This window comes from Meriones unguiculatus, chromosome 15 (assembly GCF_030254825.1).
Source record: "Meriones unguiculatus strain TT.TT164.6M chromosome 15, Bangor_MerUng_6.1, whole genome shotgun sequence".
Taxonomy (NCBI): domain Eukaryota; kingdom Metazoa; phylum Chordata; class Mammalia; order Rodentia; family Muridae; genus Meriones; species Meriones unguiculatus.
Genome location: NC_083362.1, coordinates 42,237,625 through 42,251,931, shown reverse-complemented (window position 1 = coordinate 42,251,931; position 14,307 = coordinate 42,237,625). Strand labels below are relative to the sequence as shown.

The 14,307-nt window shown below is 39.6% G+C and overlaps 1 protein-coding gene across 1 annotated transcript in view; it reads left to right on the top strand.

Annotated features, from left to right (window-relative positions):
- Positions 1-356: 356 nt before the first annotated feature.
- Stk17b (serine/threonine kinase 17b) overlaps positions 357-14,307 on the top strand; it is a 29,865-nt gene continuing 15,914 nt past the window's right edge. The window contains exons 1-3 of the mRNA XM_021661833.2: positions 357-498; positions 8,412-8,570; positions 13,405-13,617. Coding sequence (XP_021517508.1) covers positions 8,449-8,570; positions 13,405-13,617 — 335 coding nt within the window. The 5' untranslated portion in view covers positions 357-498; positions 8,412-8,448. The remainder of the gene's footprint in view (positions 499-8,411; positions 8,571-13,404; positions 13,618-14,307) is intronic.

Below are 14,307 nucleotides of genomic sequence, written 5' to 3'. Positions count from 1 at the left end.
TGGGTTCGGCAGGGGACAAGGAAGACTTAAAAAGCAGGACTTGGGTCGTCACGGTGGCAAAAAGCCTGGACATCTCCGGTGTCCCAGCACTCACACCTCCCTGGACCACTCTGAAGGCGGAAAACGACGTGCTCGCCGACCCAGCCCACCCCGTCTCCAGTCCCAGACTGCCAGCGGCAAAGCCTCCAAGCGTCTGGCGCCCCCGCCGCCGCCGCGGCCCCGCCCCCTCCCGCCGCGGCCCCGCCCCACAGCACGCGCCGCCGGCCGGCGCCCCGCCCCGCCCCCACGTGACGGCCCCACCCTCCGGGAGCGCTCCGACTGGCTGTCCGGCACGAGGGGGCGGAGCCTCCCGAAGTACAGTGTCCCAGACGCGGCTGCACTTTTCAAACCTCAACTGTAAGAAGCTCGGGTCAGCGTCTGTGCGGTCGCCGCCGGGAGCCGCCTCACCCCGGGCCTGGCTGACGGCGACCGGCCGCGGTGGGCGGGCAGGACAGCGAGGTGAGCTCGGCGCTGTGGAGCCGCGGCCCCGTCGGGGGGCCGAGCCGCGGCCGGGCGCTCCGCGCCGGGGGTCGCGGTGCCCGATCGCCTCCGCGGCGAGCGGACGCGGTCCTCCGGGTGGCCCCGGGGCTCGCGTGCTGTGGGCGCGGGACGCCCTCGCGTCGGCGGGTGGACGCGCCCGGCCCGGGAGAGGCTCGCGTGGGGAGCCCCCCGCGCCCCTGAGCCGTCCTCGGAACACCCAGCCAGCCGCTTCGCCGCCGCGGCGGTCGGGCGCCTCCGGCCCGGCCTCAGCGTGGGAAAAAGCGCTGCGTCCCGAGGAGCGCGGACGGAGTTGGAGGAACATCACGGCCGGGGCTGGGGCTGGGGCTGGGGCTGGGGCTGGGGCTGGGGCTGGGGCGAGGGGCGCGCTGCCGTAAGCTTGCAAGTTGAAATTAAGAGATAGGTCTGAGAGCCCGGTAGTTTCAGCCGTGCTCGGACCTTAGGTCTGTGTGTGACATTCGCCGAGGGTTTGGCTGACGTCATGTTTACACACCCCTGGCACCGATAACGCCGAACCTTGCCGGTAGGTTTGATACCGGGTGGACTTGTTGAGTTTTCAGGTCGAGGAGAGAGAGAGACCGTGCCTTCGGCCTCAAGGTCTGCAGAGATAACTAGGCAAGAGGAGGCATGTGAGACCTGGAGGTTGGAACTCAAGGGGCGCAGGTTTTATTACACAGAGATAGAGACTCGCTTTCTCACTGGTACACCGCTGTACAGCCTTCTCGGTGAAATGCCCAGAAATGGAAGTTACAAGTGTATATGTGATTATTTTGTGAGAAAGGTCGCAACTTTGGGCGCATACTTGATTATTCTCTTCTTTTCCCAAGCATTTAATGTATACTTAGTTGTTTTGAGCGTGTAAATGAGCCCCATTTTTGAATTTATAACATGTTATAAATTTGTTTGTTTATAACATGTTATGTTTTGGTTGGTCACGTTGTTCTTTCCAGCTAGTTCAGAAGAGGATGTACTTTAAGCATTGAGAAATTCGAATGGCAAAATGGTAGTTTTTTTTTTTTAATCATTTAAGGGTTAGATTCCATTTTACATTGTAATAGTTACTGGACAAGCAGTACCTGAGTGGTGCCATTAGTAAACGGTAGGATAATTCATTTTACAACAGAGACCCAATTTGCCATCTGATGAGTGGCAAGCCCAGTGTAACGTTGGCTCACCATTATTTCCGTTTCTCAACATCTTCTCGTCCTACTTCCCAGTTAGAGGATGTGTTTCTTGTTCTGAAGGTGGGAAGAGGTGGCGGCCAGCCTGACTGTCTTGGCCCAGTGTCAGGCTGGTTCCATCCCTGGGACTGTAACCCTGCTGTAAACGATACTCCAGTGATTGGACTAGAGTCAGTTGGCTTCCTCCTGTGATTTTCAGGGGATTAAATTATTGAGTTATGCTTGCTGTTGAGCGTTTAAAAACAAACATAACAGTGCAGGGCTGTCAGTAGAATACATAGAACATGGAAATCGTCTGTCAGCACCAATGCTGTCTTCCAGTCCCTGGCCAACTGACACAGAATCTTCAACATGGCAGAAAGTTGTCATTTCTTAGCGATGAGATAAGCACATCTTCAGTTTCTCTGTTTCCTGGACACAACTCAGTCTTGTTGGTGGCCATGTAGAAGAGAGAAGTTGCTTCTCTGCCATATTACCTCAAACTTTGTCGTGAAGGTGTAGATTTGTCAGTCTTTGGACAGGACGAGTACGTGGCCTTCAGGGTGTTCTTAGCTAGCACAGATACCTACATGAAAACAATCTTCATGAAATCTAGTTTGGAGCAATCAGTAAGCACAGACTGAATGGTTTTTTATGTTAAATTATAAAAGATGCTAAAATAATTTTATTCACATTTCTGAATTATGTGACTACCTTGTTTTGAACTGAAATTCTATTAGAGCAATTTTAAATATTTATTTAGCCAACTGCTGAAATAAGCAGAGACTGTTGAAAGCTTTGGTACTGCAATTTCAAGATAAATCTCAGGTAAGCTAATCCTTTAGATGTACCTAAAAAGGCAATTGGTTGTGTGTTATCACAGCATTTTGTTCAGACATTTTAAATTCTTACTAAGTACACCATGCTGAGCTGCTTAAGCTGAAGCAAAAGGTCACTGTCCTTTAGACACCAGATAGGACTGCAACCCAGCGTTAGATTTCAGGTAGAGGGCATGTCAGGAGTTCTCTTGTTTGAAGCATAAAGGTAAGGCATTAAGTCAACCTGTGGGTTTGAGGCAAGGCTTCCTGAGGCAGAGCATGAGTAAGAAGTAGCCACGTACAGAAAGCTAGAAAGGATATTTCAAGCAAAGAACTAAAGCGAAGAAGTGGAAATAAAATATGAGATTGAATCATGAGAGGAAATGAAGCTGGTGTATACTCAGCTTCCAGGGTCTTTGAGTGTCATGCTACAAAGGATTTTAAGTTATGGTTCCTGGGGCTAATAAAGGAATCAAAGCAGGCAACTTATTTCTAAATGCTTTCATTAATGTACTCTGTAATTTCTACATTCATAAGCTCTTTCACTTGAAAACCTTGAAATGAATATTGCAATGAATAACTTTTAAGTGGAGCTAGTTAGAGATTTAAAGGATGTTTATTTAGTGTTCATCACACTTGCTTTCTTCATTCAGTCAAGGCACAGATCAAATCTAACATTTCATTCGTTTCCTTCCTTCATTGATCCATATCTCAGTCCTTATTGTAATTATTCTAATGGGAGTTAATGAAAAAAATTGGAGAAAGTATGACACCATGCTAATATGATTAAAATCTTACTTGTATCCTCTATTATGCACTTATGCCTTCTGGCACTGTGTCTGTAATTCTTTACAAACAAAATTTAGTAAGTCCCTGAAGATATTTTTATTAGCATTGTCTGATAAAACATTGTTTTCAAAGTGAGTAAGATATTAGTAATTTGTGAATTTAGAATAAATTATATCCTTATTTAGAATTGGTTGTACCTATAAATTGTAGAAGAGAAGATCTATAGATTGTTTATTAGAAGCAAGAGAATTTGGTGGTGGTTTTAGGGCCTACAAGGAGAGACAGAGAACTGATTGGTAGCCCTCATCTATCTTACATGATAGGCAGCCCTTGTTTGTAAAGACTTTGGTTGACAGAGGTGACATTTATGCTTCATTATATGCAAAATTGACTAGAGGAAATGAAATGGGAAAACAGACTGACAACTCATTTAAGTGTAGTAAAAAGAAGGCAAACAAGAAAGCTGTATGGATCCTTAAACAGCTTCTGACGCAGGTATATTGGCAGTAGGTAGATGTGCCTAAGATTCGGCTTCTTGAAATGTCTTCTGAGACAAAGCTTGCATTTTGGAGATGTAGAGCCACAATGAACTGACTCATAATATCAAAATTCATTTTTGCATTTAAATGTATTTGAAAACTTGCAATTGCTTAACATTTGATTATATCCATTGTCATACAAGCATGGCTTATTCATTCATTATAATGACTGTCAGTTCATATGCGCGTCACAGAATTTGTTAGGATGTGAAGTTTATATGTGCCAAAGCCCAATTAGAAAAGTCCTTTAAGTAGGCTGATCAGTAAGATCCAATTTAGATTGTCTTGTTAGGGTTATTTTTATAAAACTATGTTTATTTCTCATTTCTCTCTTAACCTGCTATCACACAAATAATTGAGACTCTGTTATATTATTTTAACAAGCTTCACAGCACAATCCTGAGCAGTATTAACTCTGTTCTTAGCCCTTTAAACTAATTTGGTTTCCTCCCAGCATGCATCCCAGCCAAACTTGCACTTTGTAGCTGTCTTTGCTAAGCTCTCTCTCTCCTGGTTCCTCCTGGACATCTACCTGTGGCTGAATCCTTGGCTGAATCCTCTAACTCCTCCTCCCCTGGCTGGCAGGATGTCCAGCCTTATTCTCTCCCTTGCTCAGTGATTGGCTGTAGGCTGCCTTACTGACATATCAGGGGACACTTGAGGAGCAGTGTTTACACAACATTTAGACAGGAGATTCTCAGAACAAGGATTACAACCAGATATGGGGAATACATCGATATTTGAATTACAATATTTGAATTGTAACCTTATGCCTACACTATCATTATGGATTTTGGTTCCTATATTTTAAAAAAGAGTATTTTCTCTTCATATAACTAAATTACAGGCTTTGCCAAACAATTCTAATTAGCCTTTGGAGGGTCCCAGTATAAATCTGGACAGTATAAATCTCAATACTCACCATCATTCCTACCTACCTACCTACATAAATACGTGTGCTATTATTTGAAAAAATTCATATATGTATACAATGTATTGTAATCATATTTCCACCCTCTCCCTGCATCTTTTGTTAGAGCTTGCTGCCATCTCCCTCCTAACTTCCTGTCCTTAGTGCTTTCATCTCCCTGAGCCTAGTTGGTGCTGTCCAGGTGTACTCATCACCCACATGAGGAATCCTTCAGGGGCCACGCTCCTAAAGAACGGTGGCTCTCCTCCACTAATAGTCTCAGCTAGCGTAGGCTCCTCAGCTGGGGACAGACAGGGCCATGGGGCGCCTCTCCATGCTGGAGCTCAGCAGCTGTGAATTGTGTGCAGCAGCCATGTCTTGTCTGAGGGACACCACTTCACAGTGCTCCTCCCTGCCCTCCAGCTCTTATGTTCTTTTCTGAAATGTTTCCTGGAAAAAAAACTTTTTTTAAAGTTAATGACTAGTCGTTATATAGAGTTAAAACTAAGTTTATTCATAAAATGTGAAGCATTTTTATGTACATTTTTATGTACATTTAAACAATGTAATGATTTTTGTTTAGTATATATCCTGAAGTTGTCCATGGTCTCTGCATGAGCTCTGACTTGTGATTTGGGTAAAGAACACCATCAGCTATATGTAAATGCAAAGAAAAACCTGACCAGTAATGGCTGTTGAACTTCAGGCAAAGTCAATTCTTCCTGTGTACATTAACACCTTTGTATTTTCTGGCCACACATCTACAGCCATTTTCTATAATAAGGAGGACTTTGTGAGCTTTTTTATTGTGTAGTCATATTATTTTAAGTTTAAATATTCATTCTTAGGAGGTGACATGGCAGCAATCACACTTGTCTATATTAATTATTGAAGTAGTTCTTTAAGTTTATATAAGCTAGAAATAAATTCTAATTATCATAATCTCACTAAGAATACTACTGTGAATATTTTACTATAGTTTTCCAATCTTCTGTTGACTTTAACAGTCTACCCGCAGATTTATCATATTGTTTATACACTTTTATGTCTTTACTTTCATACTTACTGTGTTAAAAAGTAATCTTTGAAAGTGCAACTTTCTTGAGTGTTAATATATGTTGGATTTTAGTGTTTATGAATTCAACAGGTCTTTGGAGTGTTTTTAAACTTATAAATCATACGTAACTAAGCATAACTCTTTAATGCAATAAAAGGATCATATTGTCACTTGAAATTTGATAATAGAAAATAGATAATAGAACATTTATGCAATGTTCTAGACTCCAAAATCTATGTGAAATAAAAATTAAAACTCGTGAGCTTGTCTGATTATCATGTTCTTCATTGGTGAAAAGTGTTGGGAAGATAGCCTAGTTATATCAGTGATTAAGTCTGTCCCTTCTCTTTGTAGAACTGAGGATAACCTAAGCATAAGTGTAGACTTTTAAGTGTAGGTACAGAATTCTAAAGTCCAAAGGTGGTAGAGAAAAGGCTTGCCCTAACTGACTGACTGTAGATTGATAACTGCATTGATTTTTAGACAATGAAAGGTGACTAGGGAAACAATGCCTTCGGAACTAAGAAGGTTATGAAGACGTTAGCTGAGCACCAGGTGTGATAGCACAGGCTGTAATCCTAGCACCTAGAGATAGGATTATAACTAGTTCAAGGTCAGCCTAGCTTACACAGAGAGTTCTAGGACTGGACTGCATAGTTGAGACCCTTAAAAAAAGAGAGCTGTTTACTTTGGCTATTTTCTGACAGTGTTTTTTTATGTCTTTTTTTTTTTCTTCTAAGAACACCAGTCGTACTGGATTAGAGCCCTATCTTAATGGTATCATTTTAACTTAGTCACCACCTTAAAAGCCCTTATCTGAAAAAGCAGTTGCATTGTGAGGTAGTGGGGGTTAATATTTCACTGAACAGATACAGGAAGATGTAGTTTGGCCTATAATGGTAGCTGCTAGGATTTGAATATATTTTATCCTCCAAACTCTTGTTGAATTCCCATTGTGAGGTGCTTTTTTTCCTCCTCTTAAGGCAAGGTTCTGTTGGATAGTCCCGGCAGACCTCATGTTCACTGTGTATTTCAGGCGTGCCTCAAACTGTTAGCAGTCCTACCCTGGGCTTTCAGACTGCTTTAGTCTTCTGAGTGCTGGGATTATAGGTGTATGTGCCACCGCACCCAGCCATTGTGAGGTGTTAGGAGGGTGAGGACCTCGAGTCTGTGGTTAGAGCCACTGGGAAGTGATTAGGATTAGATAAGGTCCTTACGTTGGAGCCCCCGTGGTGTGGTGATGAAGTGTGCTGGTGGCTTTCTGAAAGCAGGGAAAGAAACCAGACATGTGCACACTTCTTATCCCTTGCACTGTGACGTCTCTGGACTCTTCAGCAAGAAGGCCAGCATCATTTGAGGCTCCTATGCCTTGTACTCCAGAACTGTAAGCTAAAATAAGCACATTTTTCTTTATTAATAGCCTGCCTTGGGAATTTCAATATAGTAACAAAAACCAGACTGATCCAATGGGGAACTTAAAACTATGTGTATGGCCTCATAGCTGTACTGAAGAGTAAATGGAATTCAGACCCAGCAGCATTTCAGCACAGTTTTCCCCCAGCATTGGTATTCTTAGACTCCTAGAGATGTATCCCCAGCTATTTTTCCCCCAGAGCCAACGGTTAGAGAGAGATGATTTACAGATTTGAAAATCAAACAAAATAGGAACAGAAAAGCCGTACTCCAATCACACTGCCTGTTTGCCAAGTAGAAGATAGTAGTTGGCATTTGTATGTAGCAAAAAACAAACAACAAACACAGTTGCTCTTAAGCAGGAAGTGGGGAGGGGGATGTGGCAATGGAAACAGTCCAGAGAGTTTTTATTGGAGAGTCCTAGCAGAATAATTCTTGATCTTTCCTTAGGCAGATGTGGCAGAGAGTCCACCATAATTACACAAACTTGGTTAAAATGAAATAGTAATTTTATATTAAAACTGGTTTCATAAAGTACCAAAAGTTGCAGACAGTATGAACTTCAGATATGGATTTGACTCTGAGTTTTATTTATGATGAGTCACTGACCCAGCAAAATGATTAGTTTTCACAGATGACATGCTCAGCACTGGGTTCTGCCAAGGGAAGAACTCCTAAGGTCTGGGGGAGTTTCTGGATTTAGTTTTGGAAAGTAGCTAATCAGTGAGCAAGTTCTATTTCTTGTCTTTCACAGGACAGTAATAAAACTCAAAAAATCTGAATTTGCTACCAACATTCTTTGGTCATATGAAGTTGAAACAAAGTCATTACATTCGTATATTAAATTCCAGCGTCTGTAAGGCTGTACCTTAAAGAATGATAAATCATAATCAAATAAAAATGATACCTCATTCCACTTTTATCAAGTATTTTTTGCTGTTTTTATAGCAGTCTCATTGAAATGAAGTCGGTGCATAGAGGAGAGGTGCCAGTGTTTGTATGTGCTTCTACCATTCTGTTCATGTGAATAGAAGAAGCTCCTGAAATAGGCAGTGTCTGTGTTGTTCAATCTAATACTATATTTGGAGTTGTGTAATGTAATGCACATCCTGCCAGCCAGAGATAATGTCTTTTTTTTCTCAGTTACATTTAAGTTACATCCTTTCTCTTCCTGTCTCTTTTAACTAGGTGAAGTGCCTAGAGAAGCAGTCTAGCAGTCATCAACATGTCTCGGAGAAGGTTCGATTGCCGGAGTGTCTCAGGCTTGCTAACTACAACCCCTCAAACGCCAATAAAGATGGAGAATTTTAATAATTTCTATACACTTACATCGAAAGAACTCGGGAGGTAAGGAAACTTTGATGTGAGTACTGTCTAGATTCAGATTTCTTATTTGTGTTATAAAACACTTGGAACCATTATCAGTAATTAGCAAGAAAAGCCATCATCTCTGCTTTCTTAACCGAGCAGAAAATCAGTTCTGTGGAGGAGTTCATACCAAACATCCCTCGCAGCTTCAGATCTCTTTTTCTTTCTGCATCTGCGTCTGCATCTGTGAATGGGAAGGGACGGATCAGGCTGCCACGTGCCCACCTGCGCTCTGCTGTTGATTGTGTGTGTGACTTCGTTTAGATTATAATACTTCCTAGTGCCAGTGTCATCTGAAAAGGAGATGAGAATAATTGCATTTAATTTATTAGGATTTTGTAAGGTTAAATTACTTAATATTTATAAGGTGCTTAGTACAGTATTAAATGTTTTCATTTAATACATTCTTTTTTATTTCTAGCTACTGTGCCTGTCTAAAAGAGAAATAGAGAAATGCTTCTTTATTCCACACATGTGTACTCATAAATATTAAACTCATGTCTGATATCACAAAGAATTGGTGTTTTATATAAGTAGAAGCCTGTATAAAATCTGCCTTGGCTTAACCAAATTACATTTCTTATGGCTAAGCTTGCTGTTAATGTTTAGTAGTACAGTAATTTTTTAAATGTATGAGACTTAGAAAAGCTATGCCAAGTTATTTATCTGATATGTGTCTTTTTTCTAACTAAATGTGGTTATGAAGGGTTAGAAGATAATAGTTATATAGTTTTTTGTATGTGTGGAGGTAAATGTTTTCACTTTTGGTTTATATCGTGTTTTTATTGATGGATGAACAAAACAAACAACTTTATGTTTAATTTTTACCTGAAGATCTTCAGCATGGGATCTCAAATTGGCTAGACTATGAAAATGAATTCTTTGTTTGTGTCTTTTATGTATAAGGTAGAGGCAAGTCCTGGCCTTTCCTCGTTCTTTAGGTGTTTCACACAGCCTTTTTTCATAACATAAAGATGAACCATTTTACAGACATAGAATATTTCACTTTCCACTCTGCTAATCTCTACATGATAGATAGACATGGCTTTCTTTTGGTAGCTGTAATATACACTTAGGTGATAGTCTTTAAAACAGTTAAACAAAGCTGAACAGAACTAGAGTCCTTAAGTGTTTATCGTGTGATCAGTATGTAGACGGCCTTCCATGGTCTCTTTTGGACCACCTTCTGCTTTTGATTGTTCCTGTAAAACAAGAGGCTTTGTATTAGACACAACATTTTGTTCATAGCTTATTTTTTAGGTGATAAGCAGACTGCTGAAGACGCCCAGTATCCCATTAGATGCTCTTTCGCCTCCTTCAGTACTTGTTCCCCTCTCTCCTTTTCTTCTTCCTTTCTTCTATCCATTTTCACCACTAGGGGTGCCCAATTTGTGTCTTGTACCATCATATTATTCTGGCCAAGCTACTTACTTGAGTTACCTTTGCTCTGGATCAAAATTTGTGAGATGTTCTTAGCTGTGTAGTATTCTTTTTTTTTTTCTTAGTTGAGATGATAGAGTAAATGTGTTCAAGTTGCCTTTATTGTAAAACATTTGGCAACTGCTCTGAACAGATACTTAGACAAAGACGTAAGCATTCTTACCTGTTCTTCAAGGTCAGTAATTGGATGCGTAACTTTAGTAGATTAACTAAAAAATAATAGGTATGGAAGCTAAAGATGGCTTTCTTCCTTAACTTTGTAGAGGACTTGACTGTTAGCTTTAAATTATCTATGGGTGAGGTGATGTCACAAGGAACCAGCATGGACTGTAGTTAGTTTGCTTTTAAACGTTTTAAAGCAAAAGCTTATCATAGGGTCTCATTAAAACAGTCAGATTGTGTATGTCCCAGTGTTGGATGTCTTCATGGAAGAGACTTAATCGCATCTTTGAATTGCTTTGGGCTAATGACTCACATGGTAACTATTGGTGCATTTAATTTTCAATGTTGGCAATTAAAAATCTTATTTTTAAAATCTTCCATGCACTTTAAAGTCCTGTCAAGCTTGTAACCAGTCTTAGGGTGCAGGCCTAAGGTTCTGATCCTTTTTTCTCTGGGAGGCTTGCATAATTTATAATTTAGAAGCATAATTCTAGCCTGTGGAAAACTTACAAGCTGTCTTTCTATATCAGCTGGGTTTAAAATTAATTTTAAAATGTCAGTGTTTGAGAACATATTTCCCTTTCGCACCACAAAAGAAAATAGATAATGTAAGTCTAAGTTCATTTTTCACTCTTCTCAAAAACTGCATTGTTCCTGTTTTTTAACATGTTGGGTAAGTTTTTTTCCACCCCTCCCCCAGCCGGGGCAGAGTTTCCTAGGCCTGTGGTTAGAAGGGAGAGGCAGATTCAGAAATAAACGTCAGCTTCCTTTGTGGCTTCCCTCCCCATCTCTTCATATTTCATTGTGTGTTCTAGCATGCAGAGGGTAACGGTTAGACTTTTCACTGCTGGGAAACCTAGTCAGCCTTGCCCTTTGACGGTGGATGTTGCTGATTATTATTAATCATTTTAAGATTTTAAGGTTTCTTGGCTATTTCTCTTAAATTTGGTACAGGAACATATACTGAAGGTTATTGTTAGACTTCAAAAAAAAAAAAAGATCAGAAAGAAGGAGAGGAGGACCTCCCCTATCAGTGGACTTGGGTAGAGGCATGCATGCAGAAAGGGGGGGGGAAAGGTGGGACCGGGAGGGGAGGAGGGAAGGGCTTATGGGGGCATACAAAAGGAATAAAGTATAATTAATAAAAGTTAAATAATAAAAAAAGAATATAAAACAGATACTTTTTCCCCCCTTAAAGTCTCTGATAATATTTGTCTTGTTTCACAGTATTCATAGGAATATAGCATATATAATTATGTGTAAATATATTGATGTAACTTTATTGACATCTCAAATTTTTAAAAATGCAAATGTGGGCCAGGGTAGGGTGGTGGTACATGCCTTTAGTCCCAGCACTCTGGAAGCAGAAGGCGGCTGCAGAAGGCTGTGTTAGAGGCCAGCTTGGTCCTGGATGGGCAGGGCTACACAGAGAAACCCTGTCACAAAAAACAGACAAACGAAAACAAACAAGAAAAAGAGCACATGTGGACTGAAGAACATAACACAGTGTGTGTATTACAGTAGTTGTGTAGACTCAGGTGCTGGCCCAGAAACACTTCAGGCGCTGTTGTGTCAGCTAGCTAAATACAGATTTTACAGACTCGACTAAGTACATCAGATATGTTTGCTGTCGTCATAGAGCTTTTCCTTAGCAGTGAACACTGTCAGGAGAACCATCACCCATGATGTTGGTCAACTTTGCCCTGGATTCACGAGTATAAGAGAAGTTTAAGAAAGTCTTAGGAAGGCCTGAAACAGTGAGGTAAAAACATATGAAACTTGTTAATCTTGCTGCTTGTTTTCAAAGCAATCTAATTCACAGACACTGTCAGATAACTGGAGTGCAGTGATATCATCCCTACTCTACACAGTATGTCTTTCAGATATGTAATATCCTTTGCTTACTAGCTTCTTTCCTAAATTTTACAGGGTGAGGTTTTTTTCTAAAACCCCAAATCCTCTTTCTGTTTTAGAGAAGTTTTTGTTCTATATCTGAATAAGAATTGATAGATGTTAAACTTAATAAATAAATCCATTTTAAGGGGAGAAATTATTCCATAATTGTGAGACAAGAAAGTTAGAAGTTCTTGGCACCTGATAGGAAAGGATCAGGTTTGTACATGCAGCATATTTAGTTGAGGTGTCTTTTAATAAGTGCAGGCTTCAGTGTAGTTTGTATACTTTATTTCATATTATTGACACTGATTTTGAGGTGGTTGGGAACTAATGAAGAGGAATCTGTCATTCTGGTTATTGGAAGTGACAATCCAGTTAAGCAATTTATTCTCCTAACCCCACACATTGTAAACATGGTTAACCTGCTGTCAGTTGACCATCTGTGTTAGAAGTATAGTTCTGAGAGTAAGTGGAGCAGTGGAGTTAAAATACCACAGTTTTCTAGTAGCAGAAACTACAGTGTGACTTATTCTTTCTTAGTTATTAAATTGGGATTTTTTTTTTTAGACTAAAGCCTAGAAGGTTTATGATAGGTTTCAATCTGAAGACCCTCTGGAATTGAATGTAAACATTCCTATTTAAGGAATTTGCACTTTTGAAGTATGCAAATTAATGATTTCTTTAGTTCTTAATAATAATAAATAATAATAAATAAATAATAAATAATCCTTGTTTAAAAATAGCTTTACACTTTGTAAAATAATAGTACATAATAATATGTATACATAATAATAATATCTATAATATAATAATAATAATGTAATAATAATAATACATGCATATACCAGGAGAAATAATCCTTTTGCTTTTAGGATTGGGTAAGATGCTAAGTACTTTTATTAAGGAGATAAAAGCACATATACTTTCCTAAAACGATAAACATGAGATACTAAACTGGTGATCATCCTTAATTTCTTAGTTGATCATAAAATGCATTTGAATACCCTCCATAGAATCTGTATCCCCTAGGTAATTTTTAAAGGCATAGAGTTGGTAGGCACATGAAATTATCAGATACACTGAAAATATATTATACCAATAGCAAAAACAGTTTATCTGTTTTACTGATAGTAAAAATAGTCTATCCTGCTATGATAGTCATCTATGTTTTATGTGGTAGTATTTTAGACTTTATAAAAGAGCATATGGTATTTGAATCAGCTTGTAGAGAAAAGAAAATTTCCTAATGCCACAGGTATATGAAAGAGTTCACTTTAAGTTGGTGGTATAAAATTGGCCTTTTCTTTCTCTGTAGAGGAAAGTTTGCTGTGGTTAGACAGTGTATATCAAAATTGACTGGACAGGAGTATGCTGCCAAATTCCTGAAGAAGAGGAGAAGAGGGCAGGATTGCCGGGCAGAGATCGTGCATGAGATAGCCGTACTGGAGCTGGCCAGGACATGTCCCCATGTGATCAATCTGCATGAGGTCTACGAAAATGCAACCGAAATCATTCTGGTGTTAGAATAGTAAGTATGTGCTTCCATATGTTTAAGGTGTTTATTTTAACTGGTGCAATATGGTGTGAAATGTCAAAGATAATAGCAGTATGACAACAGTTATAAAGATGCCGGTTGACAAAATATTAGGCATAGTTTACAATCAAACATTTTGACAATACTAAATGTATAGCCTCACACATATACACCAAAACTAATTAACAGCAGGTAATAAACAGAAAATAACACAACAGTTTGGGAATATAGTTACAAGAATTTAATTTCATATTAATAGTACATATATTGAGGTTTTCTTCTAGAAATAATCTAATGACAAATAAAATTGAAGTCATTTTTATGTTTTGCTAATCTGTTTTGATAAAACGTGTCCAAGGAAATGATTCAAGAAGAGGCTTGCAGAAAGATGAGTGCTGCATTGTTCAGACATTTATAGTACATATGATGTAAAAAGCAACATCAGCAACAGCCAAGAGAGAAAAAAGTATCTCTTGTTAGTGAAAAAATTGAAAACGTTAAAATACTCAGTAATTGGTGAAGTGGTATGCGTATATGGGCTTGCTAACCCATAGATCACATCTGATACAGGTACAAGTGTTTTAAGATGGCAACATCTGAAAGAGATTAGTTAATTAATACTGAGTTCACCTCTGGTTTAGATAGGTTTTCGTAAGTAAATCCAGTTTAGCACAAACTCAAAAA